The sequence below is a fragment of the Varanus komodoensis genome, unplaced genomic scaffold (assembly GCF_004798865.1).
Source record: "Varanus komodoensis strain SLA01 unplaced genomic scaffold, ASM479886v1 scaffold7_3, whole genome shotgun sequence".
Taxonomy (NCBI): Eukaryota; Metazoa; Chordata; class Lepidosauria; order Squamata; family Varanidae; genus Varanus; species Varanus komodoensis.
The window spans coordinates 26004185-26027982 of NW_025336480.1; the positions used below are offsets into that span (position 1 = coordinate 26004185).

At 46.6% G+C, this 23798-nt stretch overlaps 1 protein-coding gene across 2 annotated transcripts in view; it reads left to right on the plus strand.

Moving 5' to 3' along the window:
* The window catches only part of JAG1 (jagged canonical Notch ligand 1), a 53752-nt gene extending 30698 nt beyond the window's left edge, over nucleotides 1-23054 (plus strand). For both annotated transcript variants that reach the window (XM_044454527.1, XM_044454528.1), the window contains exons 6-26: nucleotides 1961-2091; nucleotides 2289-2408; nucleotides 3140-3253; nucleotides 4735-4848; nucleotides 6388-6501; nucleotides 7636-7682; nucleotides 8020-8193; nucleotides 8612-8765; nucleotides 9419-9583; nucleotides 10209-10322; nucleotides 12763-12876; nucleotides 14433-14546; nucleotides 14633-14749; nucleotides 15736-15763; nucleotides 16417-16502; nucleotides 17793-17906; nucleotides 18338-18447; nucleotides 18537-18770; nucleotides 19515-19646; nucleotides 20166-20316; nucleotides 20943-23054. In XM_044454527.1, coding sequence (XP_044310462.1) covers nucleotides 1961-2091; nucleotides 2289-2408; nucleotides 3140-3253; nucleotides 4735-4848; nucleotides 6388-6501; nucleotides 7636-7682; nucleotides 8020-8193; nucleotides 8612-8765; nucleotides 9419-9583; nucleotides 10209-10322; nucleotides 12763-12876; nucleotides 14433-14546; nucleotides 14633-14749; nucleotides 15736-15763; nucleotides 16417-16502; nucleotides 17793-17906; nucleotides 18338-18447; nucleotides 18537-18770; nucleotides 19515-19646; nucleotides 20166-20316; nucleotides 20943-21400 — 2905 coding nt within the window. In that variant the 3' untranslated portion in view covers nucleotides 21401-23054. The remainder of the gene's footprint in view (nucleotides 1-1960; nucleotides 2092-2288; nucleotides 2409-3139; nucleotides 3254-4734; nucleotides 4849-6387; nucleotides 6502-7635; nucleotides 7683-8019; nucleotides 8194-8611; nucleotides 8766-9418; nucleotides 9584-10208; nucleotides 10323-12762; nucleotides 12877-14432; nucleotides 14547-14632; nucleotides 14750-15735; nucleotides 15764-16416; nucleotides 16503-17792; nucleotides 17907-18337; nucleotides 18448-18536; nucleotides 18771-19514; nucleotides 19647-20165; nucleotides 20317-20942) is intronic.
* The last annotated feature ends 744 nt before the right edge of the window (nucleotides 23055-23798 follow it).

The window sequence follows — 23798 nt, forward strand, 5'->3', positions numbered from 1 at the left end:
TTCTTTCTTTCTTTCTTTCTTTCTTTCTTTCTCTTGGAAGCATCTTGGAGCAAAAGAGTCTGCTCTGATAAAATGAAATGGATCCATGTGTCTGTCTGCAAGCCAGGCTGTTTCATGTGAGAATATTATGGTGTATGTTGTTAATTTGGAAAGAATCAATAAATTCTTCTGCTAAAATTAGCACAACTTAACTTTTCTGGAGCTGGCCATGGCTTGCTTTGGAACTGATCTATCAAGATGGGCTGTGCCAAGCATTGAAAAGTAAAAATCAGGCTTTCAAGGAAGGTTTGTTTCTACTTTTTCCCTTTGGGAAGGTGTTTTCCTCCTCTCTATCTGAACAGTTTGTGCTGTAAAGATTCCATTTGTCTGTTGAGTAAGCTTTTGTTTGGAATCAACTGAATGCATGCAGAGTTCAGTGGGAGTTTGCAGGACCAGGAATGGAATCCCTGATTTTATCCCCTTTGCATCCTCTTTATTGACGAGCTCTGTTTTTGCTGATGTGGGGCTGGCAGGGAAGACTGCACCACTTGGGCTTGGAATCCTTGCTACATTTCTGTTTATAAAATGCATCAAGCCATCCAGAGGCTTTGAACAGGTCTCTTCTCTCAAAACTGCCCTAAGAAAAATAATGAGGGGAATAGCTTGTCATCTAAGCTTTGCTTTTGCTTTGCTTTGCTTTGCTTTGCTTTGCTTTTGCTTTGCTTTGCTTTGCTTTGCTTTGCTTTGCTTTGCTTTGCTTTGCTTTTCGAGGAAAGTTAAACTTACTCCTTCCTTGCTGTGAATCCTTGGAAAGATCTGTATCATTTTTTCCCATGACAAGGATTTTCTGGGCTCTTTGAAAATGGAAGGCCTTGGCTGGAAAAGGTTTATTTTGATAAGTTAGGGCCAGCTTAGTGAGTAATTGCTGCTGATTGCTTCTTCCCAGGTCTCTGTAATGACATGCACTTTCAGTTAACCCACAATTTCATGCTTTTCACCTTTGCTTGGGTTTTATTTTCCCAGATAGGATATTTTAAAAACAAAATGGCTGAACATGAAAAGTATTGAAACCAGTGATTTCTCTTCACGCCATGTGTTTTTCTTGTGCTTTCTTGTGTCTAAGGTCAATTTTGATAATGGATTACTGTCCCTTGCTGTGTTATTACATCAAACTGGTTTCTTCAGCTACAGTGATACTCCAAACCATGCATAAGCGTTTTGTATAAAATCATATTGTGTCTGAATTTGCTTTGCTGGAAAAGAACATGCCAGATTAAATAGAACATTAAGCAAATACCCAGTTACAAATACCCAATACATGTCTCTGCATGCTATCAAAATCGAAACTTCAGCATCTTTTATTGTCCTGTGACTGCAGCCACAGATGAATATCTGCCTTGCAAGAAGATGCTTCCTTTTCCTGGAGCCTATCATGTGGTCCTGTTGACCAGAAAATAGTTTCCCAGGGTGTTGTGATACTATGCAAAGGAAACTCTGCTTAGCTGGCTGTGCCCTGCTCCTTGGCTTGTCTTCCCCCCAGCCCCTTCCATTCATGAGAATTCCTGGAGAATTGTTTCTCCTCCTGACTCCTTCGCTCTCCCCCATGCCTTTAAGAATCCATTTGTCAATGGCCAGAGATTGATCTATGGTGTGCACCCACCCACTTTCTCTCCTCCATTTGTATGAGCTTGAGAATAGCATAATGCTATCTTCATGGGCACCCCACTGGGGCCTCCCAGCCCAGTTATGCTTTTGTGAGAAGGCCGCCTTTAGAGGAGGCAGCCTCCATTGTTTTAAAGAACTGTTTGTTTACAATAAACCACCCCGTCCTCCCTTGAAACGATCCCCTTTACAAAACACAACACGGGACAAAACACGGGGATGCCTAAGCAACCCCCCCTCCGCAGGTCTGCTTGGTTGTTGATTGATTGATTGATTTTAGCTTGAGAAAATGATTCCAAGCCCTTTGCTTTCTCGGAAGGTGTCAGTACGGATGGCAGGGGCAGTACTGTGACAAATGCATTCCACACCCTGGCTGTGTCCATGGCACTTGCAACGAGCCATGGCAGTGCCTCTGCGAAACCAACTGGGGCGGCCAGTTCTGCAATAAAGGTATGCCAAACCCCCCAGGGAGCCCACCCGGCTGCGTGAGGCTTCAGAGGTGGCGAGGCAACGCGCCAGGGCTGTGCTTCGGCGGCCGAGCCAGCAGCCACGCTTCTGTGTCCTGGGTGTCAGCCTGCGGGTGGAAGGACAGAACGCCTGCGGCGCAGCCTCCTGCTCATTCTCGGACATGCCTTGCCCTCTTACAGATCTCAACTACTGCGGGACGCACCCCCCTTGTTTGAATGGAGGTACATGCAGCAACACCGGGCCCGACAAGTATCAGTGTTCCTGCCCAGAGGGTTACTCAGGACAGAACTGCGAAATCGGTAAGGCCTTACCCAGATGCTGGTTTACTGCCGAGTGCAAATGCTCTTGTCCCTTGACTGTGCGCCTCAGGTTTGCCAGGCCTAACCTGGGAGATGGGCACATGGGATTTGCAGGATTCCCTAGAGGAAGCAGGCAGCACCAATGGCTTGCTGTTGCCTCCGGCCCATGTATTTTGGGGAAAAGAAGACCATCTTGGAGTCTACACCTCGAGGTGTATATGTGTGTGTGTTGATGGGGGAAACAGTGAGCCTTGTTCATTGTACTTTGAGTAGAAAACCATAGTGAATGGGGCTTAAGTCAGATGAACATCTGACTATAAGACAGCATCTTCAGCGGTTTCTGCCCTTGGACCCTCCCTCCCATATGTAGTGGGAGAATTTGGCTTGATTGCAGAAGCATCTGAGTGATGGTAGGCATCTCCTGCTCCCAGTGATGCTTTCCCTCTTGACGTTGACCTGTGCGGGGAACAGGACACAGTGAGAGGAGGTCACAGTGCCTTCAGCAGGTGGAAAAGGGAGCGAAAGACCTGCTGGTCAGGAGGGTTAGTCCTCCTGAGCTGCCTCCTATGAGACGCAAGCAACTGCCTGATTAGACAGGCCTAGAGTGCATCGGCCACCCAGTCAGAGCCTGGAGTCGGGACTGAGCAAGACCTGTGGTATGACCACGCAGTGGGGCGGCTGCTCGTGTCCCCACCTTGGCCAAGCTGACGAGGGCTGTGCTCTTTCTGCAGCGGAGCATGCCTGCCTTTCGGATCCCTGCCACAATGGAGGAAGCTGCCTTGAAACCTCTACAGGATTTGAGTGTATCTGTGCTCCGGGCTGGGCAGCGCCGACATGCACACTTAGTAAGTTAACTAGCATTTCCGATCTAATACTGAAGTTTAAGCCTTGCTACGCCAAACAGCATGGTTCTTGAGCGCCATGCAAATGTTCCAGTAGTTCATGTTAGGCACCGTGCACTGTTACTTTGGGGTGCGGGTCTTCCAGAAATACACTGCAGCTTTCTGTGCTTTCTGCACTATCTGCTTTGTGCACTGGACTTTCAGGTACTTGATAGTCCCAATATGCTGCATGTCTTGCTGCTATAATTTGTAGTTTTGTGTGATTGTCTTTAAAACAGACAGCACTCCTCAGGTTTGTGTAGCTTGCCCTTGCAGTTCATTCTTGAGTTAGATCACTGAGGGTGAGAGCCTATGCATGTCTAGACAAGAAAATCCCCACATTTCCCGGAGTGCCCCAGACAGCCATGCATAGGATGGCACCCAATAACCCTTTAGGAGCAACAAGGTAAGATACGGAAGCTGAGAAATGTGGGTTGTGATCCTGGAGCTCAACATTGTGTTGTATCCTACTTGAAATGATTGACCCTTCAGTTAGTCTTGAATAAAGACCCATTCATTTCCGGAGGCTGCGCTCAGTAGTGCTCAGTAGGATTCAGTCCATTATCTGGCATTTGTTCATCTTATTTGATGCCAGTTGTATCCTTCATATGTTGCCAGGCCAAAATATTAAATGCAGAATGGATGAGAGCCATTTGGAGTTCCTTGTGCTGACTACTGTTCTTCTTGGAGCTACCTGTACAGAGATTAGAGGCCCTACAATTGGATTTCCAAGCATGTTCTGAATCTGGATCTAGCTCTGCTAAAGTTTGGGTCTGGTTCAGAATGGGTGCTCCTTGTGGGCTTCCCCGCTGCAACCAGTATCGTTCCCAAAGCCGGAACAGTATGCCTTTGTGGCAGTTGTAGGGCTGTTGTGTTCTATCACATGTGCTCTCAACAGCCTTTGGTAGATTTTGGAGCAATGCCAGTGACACAGCCTGGTCTGGTGGCAGGCCTTTCACTTGGACTCAGTCCTGAACTGGGCCCAACCATAAATGAGTTTGTTTGGGCCCATTCATAACCAAGGCCATGCAGGAGGCCCTCAGCCATTGTGCAGTAAGCAGAATATGAATACTTCTTTGTGAATGTTCATGCGTGGATATTTCTCAGTGTCATCCTTGCTAGACTAGCTACCCAGCTGTCATCAGGATGGGCAAAAGGTGAAATTGCCCAGCCAGCATTTTCTCTATGGGCTACTGAGTTGCAGAAGTCCTTTCGGTGTGAGTGATGCTTTCTTGGAAGTCGTTCAAATCAAAATCGTGCCTCCCTTCAATGTGGTTGGGATCACCAAGGCCGGCAGAGCCTGAGGAGGGAGGAAAGCTGGAGGCCAGAATCAGGATCTCGTCTTCTGTACGTAGCACAGTTCTTGACAAAGAAGTGTGCAGCCTGCGAATACGGCTGCCATAGATGTTCACTTGTCCATATGAACATGCAATCTCTCTTGGTAGATATTGATGACTGTTCTCCAAACCCCTGTGGTCACGGAGGAACTTGCCAGGATCTAGTTGATGGCTTTAAATGCATTTGCCCACCTCAGTGGATCGGCAAAACATGTCAGATAGGTAAGTAGAGGCTGCTCCTGTTAGTGGAACAGAAAATCCCCAGTTGAGCCAGTCTGCCAGTGGAGACTCTGCTTTGTTGAGAATCATTTGCATTCAGATCAAATGGGCAGCTGCTGTCAGCCCAGTGCGAGGAGTTCTCAGAGTTGTTGGATCACCCTTCTCCTTGAAGAAATTGCTTTAATATGGGCACTTTAACCCCATACTGTTTTCCCCAGCCTAATGTTATCCATGTAGAAAAAGGCATTCAGAACTGCTCCAGCGGCCTGGTGATTTCAAGATATCCCAGTATTCCTGAGCATTAGCTAGGGATAATGGGAGTTGTAGCTCGACACGGTTGGAGGGCACCCGGTTGGAAAATAGGGAGCCAGGGCATTAAATGTTCTGCAGGTGACTGTGTTTAGTGGAGAACAAAGGTGAGAAGTTGAGCATGTAAGGCAGAGAAGCTGGAGGACCTTTTCTCCTTGTCCATCAAAATCATGGGAATGCTTCCTACAACGGGGTTTGAATTTCGGCGATACGATATCGGCAGAACTGTCTCAGTGGCGTCTGCGGGACTGTTCACAAGCTTCTAACCGGCTTTGCTGGTGCTACCTGCTGGCTGCCCCCTGGAAAGCAGGCAGGCAGAGAGCCTCTCCATGCCTGCTCCTGCGGCGTACTGGACACTGGGCTCTGGGGGAGGCAGTGAGGCAGTGGCTGAGCGCATGTCAGAACAGCCCCTCCGTGCAGTCAGGATGTCTTGTGAGAGGCGGCTGCTCTGGGAAGAGAGGAGTTCGCTAGAGAAGTCTGCTGCTCTAGAAGCATCCTTCTCTGCCGTGAGGACCGACAGAGGAGGAGGCTTCCAGCAAACTCATTCATGAATGCAGGACTCGAGTAATTATTGCTTCCCGCCCCACCCCTTATTATTATTGCTCTTGGCAATATGGGGAAAGGCCCCTTTACCTTGGAAGCAACTCCCTTTACTTCCTAGAATCAGCTGTGATGAGCACCTCAGAGTGTCACGCTGCACTTTCTTCTTAAGCCCCACTGTACTTTTGCTGCCTCTCCCATGTCCAGCCTCGTGGGAAACTGCTTCCATCTCTCTGGCCACATTAAGTCCTTTGGACTAGGGAATTCACAGCGACATTCCGAGCTATGGATGATCTCATGAAGAATGAGCCTTCCACGTTCTTGGTGCAGCTTTCCTGTTCTTAATGTAATCCCGGTGATTTCAGATGCTCCACTGCTTTGACACTCTCCATTGTGTTGGTCCTCTTCTCTTCCGCTCCCCCCCTCCACTTTTTAAAAAGTTGCTCTTTATTGAGGCCAGTGATTCAGAGCTGCCAGAATGCCACAAACAAGGAGAAATTGGAAAGTCTTTCAGCAAGTAGTAACGTGGCCTTTCTTCTTCTTCAATGCTTGTTAATCCAGTCCTGTAAGGGGTAAAAATCCATGGGTCTTTAATGAACTTTCAGTGATTGCTGTGAAAACAAGAGGAGGGTGTGCGCACCCCTCTTGCTGTAACTGCCTGCTTAACATGGGCAATTCAATGTCTCTTTTCAGATGCAGATGAATGTGAGGGTAAACCTTGTCACAACGCCAATTCCTGCAGGAACCTAATTGGCGGCTACTATTGCGACTGCATTCCTGGCTGGACTGGCCAGAATTGTGATATTGGTAAGTATGTGTGTGTGTGAACACTAATACACACTGGAGGTCTTCAACATGGTGCCAGTGAATGCCAGTGAGCCACTCGACCCCTCCCTCGGTGCCTGACAGATGCCCCATTCCTCCTGATTTTATTGTATCTCTTCAGATTTTTTTAACATTTTGCTTTGTTTGTAATCAGGCGGATGGCATGCATGCTACAAAGCAGAGTTCTGCCTGCCTTCCAGCCCTGCCTTTACTGGGGTTCAGTGAAGAAGCTTTGTGAGTCAGAGCTCTGACCCTCCTCTGCCTTGTGTTGAAGCTCTTTTGAACTACTTTTCTTCTAGGCCCCCACGTTGCCGTCTGGGTAATGCAGCCACTTCATGACTGGGCAAGCTCCCTTCCCCATAGGGGGCATGTTGTGAGCAAATCCACAAGACACTGAAAATTCCCAATGTGCCACCAACCCAGAAGGATCCTGGATCCCCTCAGTATACAGTGTGCATGTGTTGACTAGGAGGCAGTCTATTGAAGCAAATGCAACAAGGAATTTTGTGGCATTAAGAAAGTTTAGAAGGACAAAAAGTTCTAGGCCTTCTTTCTGCTTAAACACGAATCCAATTGCACCTTAAGTGTAGCAGATTTATCATGGCACTGCTTTATTATGTCATGCTGGGAGTTTGAGGGCTTTTTTGTCTTAACTTGCATAGGGTCGTGCTTTAAGGTTAGCAACTGCAGTGTGGTGTAAGCTTCATGCAACTCTGACTGCTTGGGTTTCTTGAGGCAAAATGTCATTCCTGTGCTACAATCAACAGCCTTTGGTAGGAGCCCCCAAGGGAAGGAGGGGGGGCAGCCAATGTTTTTAGAAAGGGAGTAGTCACCCTGGCATGAATAAGAAGCAATTTTATCAAACCCATTAGTCCACAACATGGCTATATTAAGATAAGGTGACTCAAACAATGATGTGAAGTTTCAACCTAACTCCACTGGAAGAATTGCTGAAGGTTCCCACCCATTACAATAACCTTATCTGGAGGAAAGCATGCAGGAAACCTGACAAAGGGTTTATCTAGGGAGAGTTACAGAGCCACTTGAATGCCTCCTCTTGGAGTTCAAGTCTTCCATAGGCTTGCTAACTGTGGGATCCTTTTTTTCAATTTCCAGATATTGATGACTGTATTGGACAATGTCAGAATGGAGGGACTTGCAAGGTGAGTCCTTTTTTGTTACATGGAATGTGGCTTCAGTCCCAGGTTCTTAAGAAAATAATGCAGCAGAGTAGAGATAGGCAACTCAGCCCGCCTTCCTCCACGACACCCACCTTCTCTAACTGGGCAACTTCCAGATGTGTTGGATGAAACCCTCAGAATCTCCCAGCCAGCCCTGGCTGGGGGATTCTGGGAGCTGTCGCCCAACACAGTCGAGTTGCGTTGAAAAAGCTGCACTGCACTGCACCACACCACACCACACACTGTGCATGAAAAGCTTTGTGTAGGCAAGGTGCTTTTAAGAAGCTGCTGTGAACGGATTTCTCAACTCCTCTTTCAGGACTTGGTTAATAGTTACCAGTGTGACTGCCCACCTGGCTACGCAGGGGAACACTGCGAGGGAGACATCAATGAATGTGCGAGCAACCCTTGCTTGAATGGGGGTCATTGCCAAGATGAAATCAATGGATTCCAATGTCTCTGCCCTGCTGGCTTCTCAGGAAATGTCTGTCAGGTGAGGGCAGGCGAAATGCAAGCTCCTGATAAGGGCACCTAGCTAGCCCGGTCTCTGGCCCTGTTTGCTGAATGCCAGCATTCAGCAAGCCGTGACACCTTTTTTTCCTTTGTCCTTTTTCCTCACAAGGTGAGGAAACGGAGGCAAGGGAGGCATGGCTAGTGAAAGGCCTGCATGCTTGATGTTGACAGAACTCTGCATTTCAGCCCCTCTGCATGCTGCTTGATAACCTTTGTTGAAGTGGGGTTGGCAACTGCCGCATTGTGTATGTTGTACACAAGTAATTGAGGCAGCTGATAAAAAGGTCAGATTCCACAGTGTTTCCTGCCTGTGGCAGTGGGAAGAGTAATAATAAAGCCTTTGTCTTAGGCAGCCTCTCTGTTCTGTCTTCCTCTTTCGTCTCCATCACCGCTCACAGTTGGACATAGATTATTGTGAACCCAATCCATGCCAGAACGGGGCCCAGTGCTTCAATTATGAGAGCGATTACTTCTGTAGCAACTGTCCTGAAGATTATGAAGGGAAGAACTGTTCGCACCTCAAGGATCACTGCCGCTCGACTCCTTGTGAAGGTCTGTATGTGTGACATGGGGCAGCTTGCTGAATTGGTTTTGCTGCCAGTCTTAGCCCTGCACCTGTGCTCTGCGTGCAGAATGACCTGGAGTCCATCCCTGGTGCCTCCAGGGTGTAAAAGAACCCTTGCTTGAAACCCTGCAGAGATGCTGCCATTGAAAGACAGCAAAGACCCTCTAAGCCACATCTAATGCCTGCCAGATGCTTTGGGTGGTGACCCAGCAGCCCCAGCCAGCTTGGCCAGCCATCAGAGACTGTGGAAGTTGTAGTCCCAAGTATCCAGAGGGCTCCAGATTGGGGAAGGCTGCTGTCTAAGCCTTCAAGATGTGGTCCAGTGTGGAGCTTTCTATCCACAATGTGACTGTAGTTATGTCTTGGCACAGGTCAGTTTTGTCCAGAAGATGCTGCAAAGGCTTATTTTGAAGCCATTGACCCTAGTCTGGTGTCCTCCATATGCTTGGTGCTATAATTCCTATCAGTTCAAGCAAATGTGAACACTGCTTTGGCTGGAACAAATAAGATCGAACCATCTCAAACATCCGGAGGCCACCACTTTGGGAAAGGCTTGTAGGCAGCTTGAATGGCGTGTGGAGGGCCTCTTCGAAAGGACCACGAGGGCTGATTCTGTGCATTTGCCTTCTTTCTTCGGCAGTCATTGACAGCTGCACTGTTGCAGTGGCTTCCAACAGCACTCCAGAAGGAGTCCGCTACATCTCTTCCAACGTCTGTGGCCCACATGGCAAGTGCAAAAGCCAAGCGGGTGGCAAGTTTACTTGCGAATGTAACAAAGGCTTCACTGGCACCTACTGTCATGAAAGTAAGGTTTGAAGATGGCATTCCTTTCCCTTTTGATTGAACCCTGAGTTTACAGCAGCCTGCAGAAGTACCTTGGGAATAATTTGTCCCTGGGAAAAGGGGGTTTAACTGTACTGCACGAAGAACCTTGTGGATTTTGCCCTGAACTCTTAGAGTAATTGAGCCCGGAGTTTTGTTGGCCTTGGAAAATTCACTGGAAGTGGCCCGAGCCTGAGCCCTTGAATGTGTAACCTTTTATAATTTTATAAACTGAAATTGTGACTTAATGCTGTGTGCACTGAAGCTTTGGGTAGTATGTCACAGATTGATGACGGGTTTAACATACTAAGCGATTAATAATAAGTTGTCTTTTATTAGCCTAGTCTTCCTACTTAAACTCTTTAAGGGATAGGTTTTGCATGCAGGATGAATCTGATTTGATCCTTGGCATTTCTAGTCAAAATATCTTGGGGTTAGCCAGTAATCAAATGGACTGGATAGATGGATGTTCATACACCATTGTCCTTCTTTTGCAAATACAGGTAGCAATAACTTGGTGAGGGAAACTTAGGTGAGTTCCCCATCCTTCCCCATTTAGTTTTTCAGTGCTTTTCATTAACGATGTTTTATTTTTATTTTTCTTGCAGATATTAATGATTGTGAGAGCAACCCATGTAAAAATGGCGGCACGTGCATTGATGGCATCAACTCCTACAAATGCATTTGCAGTGATGGATGGGAGGGGACCTTCTGTGAAGCCAGTAAGCAAATCTTTCTCCAGCTGAAGGGCACTTGTCATGAAGCTGCCAATGAAGAAGTGGAAGGGGTGGTTTGCTGCTGTTCGAGGCTTTCCTTACTTTTCATTGGCTTGGTCCTGATGCATAGTCTTTTAGAGAAGCAGATCTCCTTAAGGTATCATCAGTATCTTTCTTAAGGAAAAGGCATGTTCTAATTAAGCTCTGCCTAGTTTTTGGACCAGGGCTGGACCAGTAGAGTTAAGATGAGGTCTTACCATTGCTGAGTAGAGGGGATCTAGTACTTCATTTAATTTGGAAATGACATTTGCCCAAAACAGCATTTGCCTTGTTTCCAGTCATATCGCATTGTTGGCTCATACTCAGTTTGTGATGCACAACACTTCTGAGATCTGTCTTGTTTGTAAAGTTGTGGCGCCAACTATCCCCATCTTGTAACAATGCAGTTGATTTCTTCTCGCTAGGTACAGAACTTGGTATTTGTCCCCATTAAATTCCATTCCACTGATTTCAGCCATATCGATAGGTCCAAGCCATTTGACAGGTCCAACTTACCAAGATGGCTTTGAATGTTGATTTCTGCCTTGTGGGATATTAGGCATTCTACTCGGTTTTGTGTCATATGCAGAACTGATCAGCATTCATTACAGCTTCTCAGCCAATTCATTAATAAAAATGTTGATGAGCACTGGACTGAAAACTAAACTTGGTGGGAATCTGCTTGTTACCTCTCCCCTGTTTGAGAAAGTGCCATTGCTAAGCACTCTTTGAGTCCTTATCTGTGGATCCACTAGATAGTTGCTCTGTCCAGCCTTCTTTTAGCTAGTTTGCTAATCAGGATATCATAGAGCGCTTTCTTAAAAGTATTGCTGAAGTCAAGATAGATTATGTCCACAGCATTCCCACGGTCCACAAGGATGGTTACCCAATCAAGAAATGAGATCAGATTACTCCAGCAATATTTGTTCTTGACAAATCCATGTTGGCTTCTAGTAATCACTGCATTGTTTTCAAGGGCGGGCAGATGGACCACTGTATTAATTGTTGCAGGGTTTTCCCAGGGATTGTTATCAGACTGACTGATAACAGGACCCTCTTTCCCCCCTTTTTGAAGACAGGAACAATATTAACCCTTCTCTAGTCAGCTGGCATTTCACCCATCCATCCATTTTTCAAAAATAATAGTGATTCTGAGAGTTATTGTGCCAGTTTCTTTATTACTGGAGGATGCAGTTTACTGGGCCCTGGAGATTTGAATTCATTCAAATTTTATTTATTCTGTTTTTTTTTTTAAAGCATGGGGCATAAAACAGGCCTCCCATGAGCAGGAAGACTTGCTGTATACAAGTGTAAGGAAACATTGTGAGTTGTTAGTCTGCTCTTGTGTGCGTAGGGAGGCAGCCGTGTTCTGTACCCCCTGGTTTTGTGAGAACTTTTGTCTTGCCATGTTAATGGAGCTATTCAGCCATTTCTCCCTCTTTCATCTGGGCTGCCTATCCTTGTGCCAGAGTCACTAACTGCATTTTAGCCCCATAGTAACTGAATTTACTGGGAAAATGTGTTAGGTGACCATATGCCTCGACTTTGATTCCCAGTGATTTGAATTCAGAAATGGATGAGGAACTTAGGACCAGAAGTACTCTTGTTGTTAAGCAGCACTCTCCTGCATCAGTTGCATGCACATCTGAAATCCTAGAAAATTCACGTCTAGCAATATGTATGTTAAAAGGATGTTATATTAGCATTATAATTGCATTGCTTTCATATGCCTTCTTTTTTCCTCTTGTGAGGAACCCACAGCATCTTACATAGTCCTTTCCATTTTTTCCTCACAACAACAACCCTGTGAGGTGGGTTGGGCTAAGAGTCTGTGACTGGCCCACTGTGCTTTGTGGCTGAATGGGGCCTACAACCCAGATCACCTGAGTCCCAGTCCAGCATTTTGACCACTACATCATACAAGCTGTCATATAGAAGGGTTCAACCTCTGACTTGGGGGCTTCCTGGCATTACCTCCATTTGATTTCCGTTTAAGGTGGTGTTTCCAATGCAGAGACTGCCTTCTCTGAAATACCTGCCTCAGAAGTTTTTCTCTGCAGTGCCTCAATAAAGCAATGGAAGGAGGCTTTTAAAACCTGTGGCCTGGAAAGAGTATCATTATATACAAAGGCCTCCTCTGCTTTCAGCTTAACTGGTATATGTGTTCCAAGGGAATTGAAGTGGTGTGTGTTGGCAGGAAAGCTGAACGTGGCTGGCAGGGCACAGGGCAGAATAAAATATCAGCAATCCATTAAGCTCCTCAGGTGTGCAATGCAGGCCTGGGACTAGAGATCAGGAAGAGGGGTAGAACACACATGTGGATAAAGTGGACCCGTTAAATATTTACAGCAACTGCAAAGGCCGTTTTTTGTGTGGGGGAGCTCATGTTTTCTCCTGTTACTTCCAGACATCAATGACTGCAGTAAAAATCCTTGTCACAATGGAGGGACATGCCGAGATTTGGTCAATGATTTCTTCTGTGAATGTAAAAATGGTTGGAAAGGAAAAACCTGCCACTCACGTGAGTATTTTGGAAGAGTGGTGCCTGGTTTGGTAAATGAATCTGACCAGCTCAGATTGGCCATTTTCCAGAAAAAGTGCCATTGCTTCCCTCCTGCTCTCAGTGTTCTGCAGATCTGGTGCTCAGGGCAAGCTGCTTTGTAAGCAAATGTCCAGAAGTCTTTCCCTGTTAATCACTTTCCTTCACTGGGAGACACAGACTTCTTGAAAAGGGCACCTAATTTGACAAAGCAGTTGTGTTCTGCATTAACAGAGAGGCAGATGGGGTTGGGAATCTTTGGCGTGGAAGCCAAATCCCATCATCCTGGGGTCTGAATAAAGGCCCCTGTGGACCTTTGGATGACCATACTCCCTGGTCCATGCCTTTTCCCTCAATCTTGAATCATTCGGTAGTTTCTTGGAGTTGATGCTGCTTGTTCCCCCATTTGAAAAGGTTGAAATGTCTCTCCTAATGGTCCTCTACTGAGAGTAAGCTACGCTATGGCTGTAGAGAGGCATGGAACAAATAGATTTTTTTTTCCAATTTATATCCTGCCTTTTTCCTACAAAGGGCTCAAGGCAGCTACATCATTCTCCTCCTCCATTTTATCCCCACAGCAACAACCCTGTGGGGTAGGTTGGGCTGAGAGTCTGTGACTGGCCCAAAGTCACCCAGGTGGCTCCATGGCTGAGAGGGGACTAGAACCCAGATCGTCTGAGTCCCAGTCCCACGCTCTTAACCACGACACCACACTGGCTCTCAGTGGATTTGAATATGTAAATGTACTGTAATTTTTGCACATGCTTGGCCATACCAGTTTTGCCTTTGGCTGCACCTGCTATGGAAATGCGGAGATACTGCAAACCTAATTCACCACAAAGTGTTCCTCATCCCAGGTTTAAGCCACAGCACTGCAGGCCATGTACTCTAGTGCCGTATTCGGGCTTGCAGTACCAAACTGAATTCCAGCTGACAAGGGTCAGTGCTCATAGAGGTGGTCCAGTTGTGAGATGCATGTGACAGCCCCTCAGAAATGGGCAAAACTGTTTATTTTGTTTTATTCTATTAGATTTTTTGGAAGCCGCCCGTTAGCATCATACTCTCTGGGCAGTCTTTGCAATAAAAGTACCCATAAGTAGCATAAATAAAACAATACAATTACAATAGCATAATAAATAGGAGAAAATCACATATGCATAGTCAAGTAAAAATAGCGCTAAAATTTAATATATTAAAAATATTGCACATTCATATGCATAGTCTAAGTGGTGCCATAGGTGCTCTAGAAGAGAACAGTTTCCATCAGGTGCCTGAAGCTCAGCGAGGTGTGCGCCTGGTGAATCTCTGACGGCAGAGCACAGTTGGGGAGCCACCGCGGAAAAGGCCCTCCCCCTCACAACATCCCCCTTCACCTCCTGGGGGAGAGGAACTCACAGGAGGGCCTCTGTGGACGATCTTGCAGTGGGCAGGAATGCCTGGGGCAAGCATGGCCATCCCGAGCCCTTTCCTGGCCGAGCAGAAGGCAGCTCGCCCTTCTCCCCTGCTGGTTCTGACCCGCCCGGTTCTCACTTGTGCAGGCGACAGTCAGTGTGACGAGGCCACCTGCAATAACGGAGGGACGTGCTACGACGAGGGAGACGCCTTCAAGTGCATGTGTCCAGCAGGCTGGGAAGGAGCCACCTGCAACATCGGTAAGCATGTCTGTGTGAGAGAGGGCCACTCGCCAGGCCTCTCCGCAGGACTCGGCCTCCAACACTTCTGTTCACTGCTCTTGCAGCAAGAAACAGCAGCTGCCTCCCCAACCCCTGTCACAATGGAGGGACGTGCGTAGTGAGCGGAGAATCCTTCACGTGTGTCTGCAAAGAAGGCTGGGAAGGACCTACCTGTACTCAGAGTAAGTGCTTTTCCTTTTGCACCCAGACTTTCCCAAAGGGACGGTTGATGAGCACACTGGTTCATCTGGTTCCCCTCGAGGATTTGAGATTGAAACCAGAAGGAGGAAGCTGTTTGATGTGGGCCTTTAGTATCACCTGAGCCAGGTGGCTTTCATGACACTGCAGAACAGGGCGCTGGCGTGGGTAGGAGAAAGTTGCAAAGGAGATAAGTGGAGGTAGATGTCATCTTGTCTGCACCGCTGCCATCCTCATGCTCTGATCTCGGGCTGGCCCTCCTCTGCTCTTAGCAGCCACCACCTGGGTTTTAGTCTGCTCACTTCCCCAAGATGAGGATTCCTTATGAGAATCTGCCTCTTCGGGGTGAGGTGAGCAAGATAGCGAGGAAGAGAGACTGGGGGGGCTGTGCAGACTTCAGGCCTGCAAGGTCCGTTTGTTTGTTTGTTTGTTTGTTTGTTTGTTTTACTACCATCTGACTGCCAGCCAAAGCCTGGTGCAGAAAGACTTAAACCAAAAAAACTCTGAGCTCAAGAATTTGTTCTGAGTAGCAGAACTGCGCTTTCCCTCCATCCATGCAAAACAGGTTTACACCAAGCTGCCTTCCTTTCAGCCAGATAATTGAGGGATGTTGCCCTGACTAAATAATTTAGGGTCCAAGATCTAATCATTCTACTGCAAATCAGCCAGATACCTACCAGCATGGCCCCCTGTGTGGGGCAGGCAGGAGGACCATCTCAGACCTGTTTGGAAAGGGACTTGTAGATCACAGCAGAAATTCAGTGTCCTCAATTTTACCAAGATTGTGTTGAGCCACTTGAGATGGCTGGTTCCCTGCTCAGTGCTGGATATTTAGAGCCAGAGGGCTCTCCATGGGGGGCTGGAAGACCTCCAGCCAGGAGCAGCCCTCTGAGCCAGTGCATCCATTGTGAAACTGCCTTGACTGCCCAGGGGTTGCTCCTAATTATGTCTTTCTTTGATCTTTCTGCAGATACCAATGATTGCAATCCACACCCTTGGTAAGCATCAGGACCTGGGAGCGAGTTGGGCTCTCAATGTGTTATTTTCCTTGAGTGGTAGAAATCTCTGGGTGGGGTGTACATATGTGAACCAAAAAGGACCCTTCAAAAAGAAAACCCTTGACTTTCTTCCCCTTGCCTCCCACCCCAAATCTTTTGATTGTACCTGAGTGTGTCTTATTGCCGTGCTTCTTGAACTTCCTTCCTATTTATCACTTTGAGTTTACTTTTCTTCCCCTGTGTCCACCAACAAGTAGATGGACTGGCCAAGCAAGCATCTTTCCATATCATTTAACTAGGCAGCATCTGGAAGCAGTTATTACATTTAATTAAAATACTGCAGTTTCTAAGGGATGACCGTAACATCTTGCCTCCTTGCAAAATAGGAAATGGATAGCGTTGCTTTAGAGCACGGGTGGGCAATTTCCCGATGGTGTGGCCTACAACTCTCCGAGCTGCTCCTCACTGGCTGAGACTGATGCAAGTGGGGGCCCTCCAGATGTTTTGGCCGACAAGTGGCCTAGCCCTGCTTTACAGTAATCCTTGTACTGTAGCTTTTGGATGAAACCATGCAGGCTTTGGAAACAGATGCTTGAAAAGACATTCTCTGCTTAACATTCTTGCCCTCTCTCTTTCCCTCCTTCCTCTTGCAGCTATAACAGTGGAACTTGTGTGGATGGAGACAACTGGTACCGCTGCGAATGTGCCCCAGGCTTTGCAGGCCCAGACTGCAGGATAAGTACGTGCTTGTGGGGCCTCAGCTCCTCCTTCCTCCTCATGTGACTTTTGGACAAGAGTGGCGAAGTCCGTGCAACCTTGCTAAATCACAGCTTGCAGCTTGACCCCTCTGGGTCACCTGGCTGGAGACTACAGCGGAACTGGAGTCAAGCAAAGCGATTTTCCTTGGCTTGCTCTGCCCCAGTTGCAGACTAAGTTAGTCCTGCTCAAGTCCCTCAAAGGACAAGTCAGTTCCATAAGCACGAGGACACAAGAGCTCCGCTAGCTCAGACCAGGGCCTTGTCTAGCCCAGCACTCTGCTGGGACAGTGGCCAGCCAGAAGTCCCAGTCTCAAGGAGGACACGAGTGCAACAGCCCCTTTCTGCTTGTGCTCCCTGGCAACTGGTATTCAGAAGCACAGTGCCTCTATATGGGAGGAAGCCTAGAGCCATCATCTTTGGTAGCAGTGGATAGTCTTTCACCCCATGAATTTTCCCAGTCCCCCTTTGAAGTGGTCTTAAATGGGTCAAGACCTCATCACATGCTAGCAAACTCCCATGTGTTGGGTGAGACGTGTTTCCTTTTTCATCTGTCCTAAATCTTCCCCTGCTTTGCTTCATTGGATGGTTGAGGGTCTTACCTTTAAAAGGTCTTGTCGATTTCAGTGAGCTGAAGCATGAGAGCCTCCAGCTTTCAAGGAGGCATCATTCCAGCATGCTCTGAAACAGTGTCTCGTGCCCTTTCATTTGAGGTGAGCTTTCTTGTGATAGGAAAGTGCACACAATAAAATGTCTCCTAATTACTAATCATTTTTGCCTGGAGACCCTGAGGTGGTATACATGTTTCCCTGTAATTATTATTAAATTACAGGTAAGAGGACACTTCCATTTCTTTAAAAACTGAGAGGCAGTGATGAAAGCAGGATGCATTCATGCCAATAATAAAAGTTGAAGCTGAAATGCTGTATTAAAAGGTTATGCATGTTGAAGGCAGGGTCGGCCCGGTCCATAGCTTAGTGGCAAAGGAAATGTTTAACCTACTGAAGGTCTTTGATATCTATGGCCGAAACTGTAGGTAAAAAAGCCCTTCTGCAACTGGCTGAGAGTTACTCCGACGCAGCAGAGGGTTGATGCAGGTTCATGGGTGGGCAATGACCTTGCGCTTTGGAGATTCTGAAGCGGCTGCGGAGTCTCCATCTCCTCGGCAAGATTCTTCACGTGAGATCTCTGCTTAGAGTAAACCTCTCCATGCTGCAATGGCCAATTACATGGCTCTCCTGATTGTCTCTTCCTCCGCCCCTTCCGTACCGCAGATATCAATGAATGTCAGTCCTCACCCTGTGCTTTCGGAGCCACATGTGTGGATGAAATCAATGGGTACCGTTGTATCTGCGCAGCTGGCCGCAGTGGTCCAAGATGCCAGGAAGGTATTCTGTCATATTTTTAATACCGTTCTTATCCTTGCTGTATGCTGGTCTTTTGGTAAATGAACAATATATAAAAGCTCTAAAGAAATAAACCCTAGACAAAATTAATGAAGTATCAGTGTTACTCGTCACTGTGTAGATTTTGTTAAATTTGGGCTCAAGGCATCATTAGAAACATACCCTTTCCCAGGCCTCCCTGTCAGTACTGGGGTTGAACAGGTGCTGATAAAAGTCAGCAGCATCTCACCCACATTTGCCATATGTCCTTCCTTTCACTGGCCATGCTTCAAAAAGCAGGGAGCTAAAGGGGCTTGGGGGAGGTTTCGGAGGTTTCCCTTCAGCCCTTGCTAACTACCTGAAATACAGTGTCAGTTCAGGCCATTTTGGAGCTGCCAGGGAGCTGGGTAACCCCTTAATTCTTTCACTTTTAGTTTCAGGCAAGCCTTGTGTTGCCAGCAGCCACATTATTCCAGATGGGTCAAAATGGGATGATGAGTGCAACAGCTGCCAGTGCGTGAATGGAAAAGTCACCTGTTCTAAGGTATCGTCCTCGAACATCTTGCCTAACTGGCCCATGCTCGTTTTCCATGCACATGGCCAGTTACCAATGAAGTGTCTGCTCTCATCCAGGTCTGGTGTGGTCCAAAGCCTTGCCTGATCAATGCCAAAAGCCAGAATGAGTGTCCTGCAAGCCACACATGTCATCCCATTAAGGACAACCAGTGCTTTGTTCAGCCCTGCGACAACATTGGCGAGTGCTGGCCTTCAAACCAACAGCCAGTGAAAACCATGTGCAATTCCGACTTCTACCAGGACAACTGTGCTAACATTACTTTCACCTTCAACAAGGAGATGATGAGCCCAGTAAGTGTGCCTGTTCTGCACTCTGGGGGGAGGAGGCAAGTGGCTCAAACCAACAAATGCAGATAGCCTCACTGGTGATCTCAAAGCGTGACCTTGACACCCATCAGTGGTCTGGAAAACCAGGAAAGCACCTGTTTCTCCACAACAGTTTCCCCAGTGTGGGGGCCTCAAGCAGTGCTCAGCTAAACCCCACCCTTGGGGGCTCTGGCCCAAGCTATTTGGAAGGGGGATACAGTGGGAACGGCTGTTCCACAACCTTGTTTCACCGGGTGGCGTACATGAGACCACCTTGCCAGAACCATACCTGGGTACAGCATAGGGAAAGAGATGTCACGTGCCCACCGCTGCTTAAGCACCATCTTGCTTGAGCAAGGCCACGCGTCTTGACTGAGGCTTTCCCAAAGTCAAACTCAACTAACCACCTCAGGGCCATGGCACACATTACACTTCTAAAGTACTTCTAAAGACGCGCATGCCCCAGACGCAGTTGCCAGACACATGCCTCATGCAGCTGCTGAACTTGTTAGGAAGCCAAGAGGAGTTTACGCTCGGCACACTTGCCTCCGCGTAACGATGGCTGTTCTTGCATAGCACACGTCCTACTGCAGTGGAGAGACAGTGTCTTCTGTATTTGCAGCCGGGCACAGTTAGTAATGAGAAAAGGACAGATGAGTCACGTTCTTCACAAAACTGAACCTGTGCAAGCTCTCATGGTTGTGCGCGCCTGCGTGTATTTTCCTCCAGGGTCTTACTACTGAGCATATCTGCAGTGAGCTGAGGAACCTAAGTATCCTGAAGAATGTTTCTGTTGAATATACCATCTACATCACTTGTGAACCATCACACTTGGCAGAGAGTGAAATTCATGTTGCAATTGTAAGTCTATCACCTCTCTCTCTCTGTGGCTAACTGGCACTAATTTGAATAAACAAGGCCTGATAAGTATATTCTGCATATTCAGATAGAAAACATACCAGCTGGGAGGAAGGACCTTTCGCACATGCATAGAATGGTGTCCTAAATAATCCAAGGATATAATTGGCACTGATGCTGCCTTAAATTGCAGGATATGTTCTTCTCTGTCAAAAGATGTTGAAAATTGTAAGGCTGGTTTCCACTGCCTTACTAGCAGGCCTGATGTTGGCACAGGGCATTAACTTGTTAGCCTTCCAGCAGTGGTGAAAGCCAGGACTTCCTGTATTGGGGATTGGGACCATAAGCTCTATTTCATTTCATACTTTGCTGAAAACTTTACTCCTGTTCCAATCTTTGGCTTATATGGGTTCTATCTAGAGTTAGTCCTGCTTAGAATGGATCTACTAAATTAGCAGGACTTAACATCAGATGATTTTTAAACCATGTTGTTTCTAATATAATATCATATTCTTCTCATAGTCTACTGGAGACATTCAGGAGGAAGATAACCCAATAAAAGAAATAACTGATAAGATTATTGACCTTGTTAGCAAGCGTGATGGGAACAATACCCTGATTGCTGCAGTTGCAGAAGTCCGGGTTCAGAGGCGGCCAATTAAAAGCAAAACAGGTAATTCTTTACTGCATGCTAGGATTTCAGATAGAGGAATATTCCACTGAGCACTAATGAATTGCTTGAACTGGATAGATTTGGCCTTTGAGCTGCCCTCCTTGTTCTGAATGCTGACATTTCTACTGAATTAGTGCTAGGAAGAGCATGCCCTGCATTCTACCTGGTCAGCCAAGAGCTGAATTCACCAAGTGTCGTTCCACTTCTTGGCTTCCGCAATGAGGCACGTTCCAATGGCTGAGGGGCTGCCCTTAGCTGCGGGAGGAGTTGGCCAGTCTCAATTTTGACAGCCAAAGCAGCTGGAGGGATACGAGTTGCCCACCCCTAACTTAAATGGAAAACTTTGACTCAAATGGTGTGGATCCAGTTATCCTTGGACCAGGATTGATCATCCACATTCCCCACTTCACGCCACGTCAACCCTGAGAACAGGGAAGCATCCTTTGTCTTCTGGAGCTGGCAATCAGCTTTCCTATTTTATAACAGATATTTATATTCCTATTTCATCTTCGTAGACACTTTTTAAAAATAGCCGTGTTAGAGGATTTGCTGGCATGGAGTGTCTTTCCTGAAAACAAGCAAACACTTGTCCCTGAGGTTAATGAGAGTTGTGGCTTGCCTTTCAGATTTCTTGGTTCCATTGCTGAGCTCGGTTCTTACGGTGGCCTGGATCTGCTGCTTGGTCACTGCCTTCTACTGGTGCCTTCGCAAGCGCCGAAAGCAAAGCAGCCACACGCACACCGTGTCGGATGACAACACCACCAACAACGTGCGAGAGCAGCTGAATCAGATCAAAAACCCCATAGAGAAGCACGGCGCCAATGCCGTCCCAATCAAAGACTATGAAAACAAGAACTCCAAAATTGCCAAAATAAGGACACACAACTCTGAGGTGGAGGAAGACGATATGGACAAGCACCAGCAGAAAACCCGCTTTGCCAAACAGGCAACGTACACGCTAGTAGACAGAGATGAAAAGCCACCCAACGGCACCCCCTCAAAACACCCGAACTGGACAAACAAACAAGACAACCGGGACTTGGAAAGCGCACAAAGTTTAAACCGAATGGAATACATAGTATAGCAGGCCGCAGGGGCCGCTGGGCAGGGCCTTCGCCTACCCCTTCAAGGCAACTCGGAGCTTGTAGTTCTTAAAACAGTTGTGTAATATTTTGAGTCTAAGGCTATTATTTGCTTAGAATCCCTGTGTTAATTTAAGTTTTGACAAGCTGGCTTACACTGGCAGGGATAGTTGCTGTGGTTGGCTGGATTACTGAGTGCTGCATTTCACATCTATGCAAAACTAGTCAAAAGTGCCCCTGTGTCAGTTCCACCGCAGCTGATGCATCCCGGAAAGGTTTCCAAAGGTATCGTGTAGCCTTTTATTTAGCTTTTTCCTGTAGTAAGAAACCCCCTCCATTTTTTCTTTCCTCTCCTTGCTCTCTCGAGATGTCACAATATATAGTCTTAGAAAAATGCATTTTATTTATTTATTGAATTAGAGTTCTTTTGTATATTGGTTTTATGGTGACGTACAACTAGTTCTGTATTTGAAAGTGCCTTTGCAGCTCAGAACCACAGCAACTATCAGAAAAGTTTATTATTTATTTTTTTTATTGTATTTTTTGTTTGTTTGGGGAGGGGAGGGGGAGGGCATGGGGGACTTCTTGTCAGCAGTTGCTGGTAAAAAAATGAAGAATTGAGAGGAAAATGTGTCAAAAGTAGAAGTTTGTATAGTTATGTAAATAATTCTTTTTTATTAATCACTGTGTATATTTGATTTATTAACTTAATAATCAAGAGCCTTAAATATCATTCCTTTTTTATTTATATGTATGTGTTTAGAGCTGAAGGTTTTCCATAGCATTGTAAACTGATGGCTTCTTTACTTTTTTTTTTACTTTTTTTTTCCTTGTTACATGTTGCCTACATGCCAAAATTTAAGGTGTTCTGAAAATCAGTTTGTTTGTTTTTTAATTTTTAACAATAGGAAAAGCTTTCACCTTCAGCGCTGGCTTTTTGTACCATGTCAAGTGTGTGGTCTCTCTTTTTCTTTTCCTTTGAAAACAGCTCCCATAGGATCACTTTAAGACTATTTGTTAAGTACCAGCTGAGGCAGTTTAGAAGTAGGCTAGGGTTTTTTTTCTGGCTGCTTTAGTGATGGGGTGGGGGGAAGGAAAGGATGACAGGCAGATCATCTGCTTCAGAGCAGTGTAAGGGAACACAAAAGCGCTATAACCTTCTGTAGATGAAATGTGAGAGATGTGAGTGGTTTGCATGTAATTAAAAATATCGAATTAGTGCGTGAAGTTGGAAGCACCGAAATCTTATTTTGTAAACTCTTGATTTTCCCCACCACCACCATGAATAGATAATACTGAACCACTTGGTAGATTTGATTTCTTTTCCTTGTAATCTACTGTATGTAGAAAGTATTCCCATAAGCTAATTGCTGAATACTTGAACAGTAGAATGTCCGGCGCAATCACTGTGTAGATTTGCTCTAGGTTCCACTGCCCGCCTTAAAAAAGTGAGGAAATCAAAGTGCTATTACAGAAGTTGGAAGATCAAAACATTGGAAATTGGATTCAGACAATGATAATCTCAGTGGGTCAACCACTAAGAACATCAGGATATCTTGTATGGTAATATTAGTGTTACATGAACCTGAAAATGCATCTCTGATGTGTTATTCCTGGCAATAAATCTTGAAAAAATATTTATTAAATTTTTTTGTATAAAAACAGCGTGAAGATTGGACTTCATTGGGATGCACCCAACTCGAACGTCTCCCAAAGGTATTTCTGGAAATTATAGCCACCATCTAGAATGGGTAAGCAGTGAATCGTCACATCCAGCGCATGATGCTTTCTTTCCATTCAGTTCCTCCCGTGGTCCAGCGTTGAGCCACCTATGCAAGTGAGCAGAGCTAGTTGGCATTACAGAGCAAGCACGGCGTGGCGGGTGCAGCATTGGCCTGGGACTTGGGACACGGGGGTCCCAGCCCTTGCTCCCCACAAAGCTCCCTCGGGGGCTTTGGGCCAGCCGTTGACTCTCGGCCTGACCTTCCTCACGAGGTGGTTGTGAGGAAAAAAATGGGGAGGTGGAGGATCATGTAAGGAGGATTCTTGGGTCCCTTGCCAGAGGACAAAATGCTGAGGCATAAAAGCAATGTAATAGTGGTCTTCCTATTGGTCTGGAATGAGAGCTGCTAGAGCTTCGACCATGGAAGCTGGAATATTCTGGTTACCAAAGTTCAGTTTCTGGCAACAGTCACGGTTAAGTTGGGGTGGACAGCTTGGAGGCCAACGCATCAGGAGCGCAACTCGTATTGGCCAGTTGTGAGGGAGTTGTAGATCAAAGCACTGGAATTGGCTGCTTCTGGGTTAAGGCCTCGTTCCGTAGGAGCACTGAAGCCTACCCAGCAAGCTTTCATCCGAGCTGTTGGAATGGCTGCACTTCTTTCTCATGGTCTTTGGCCC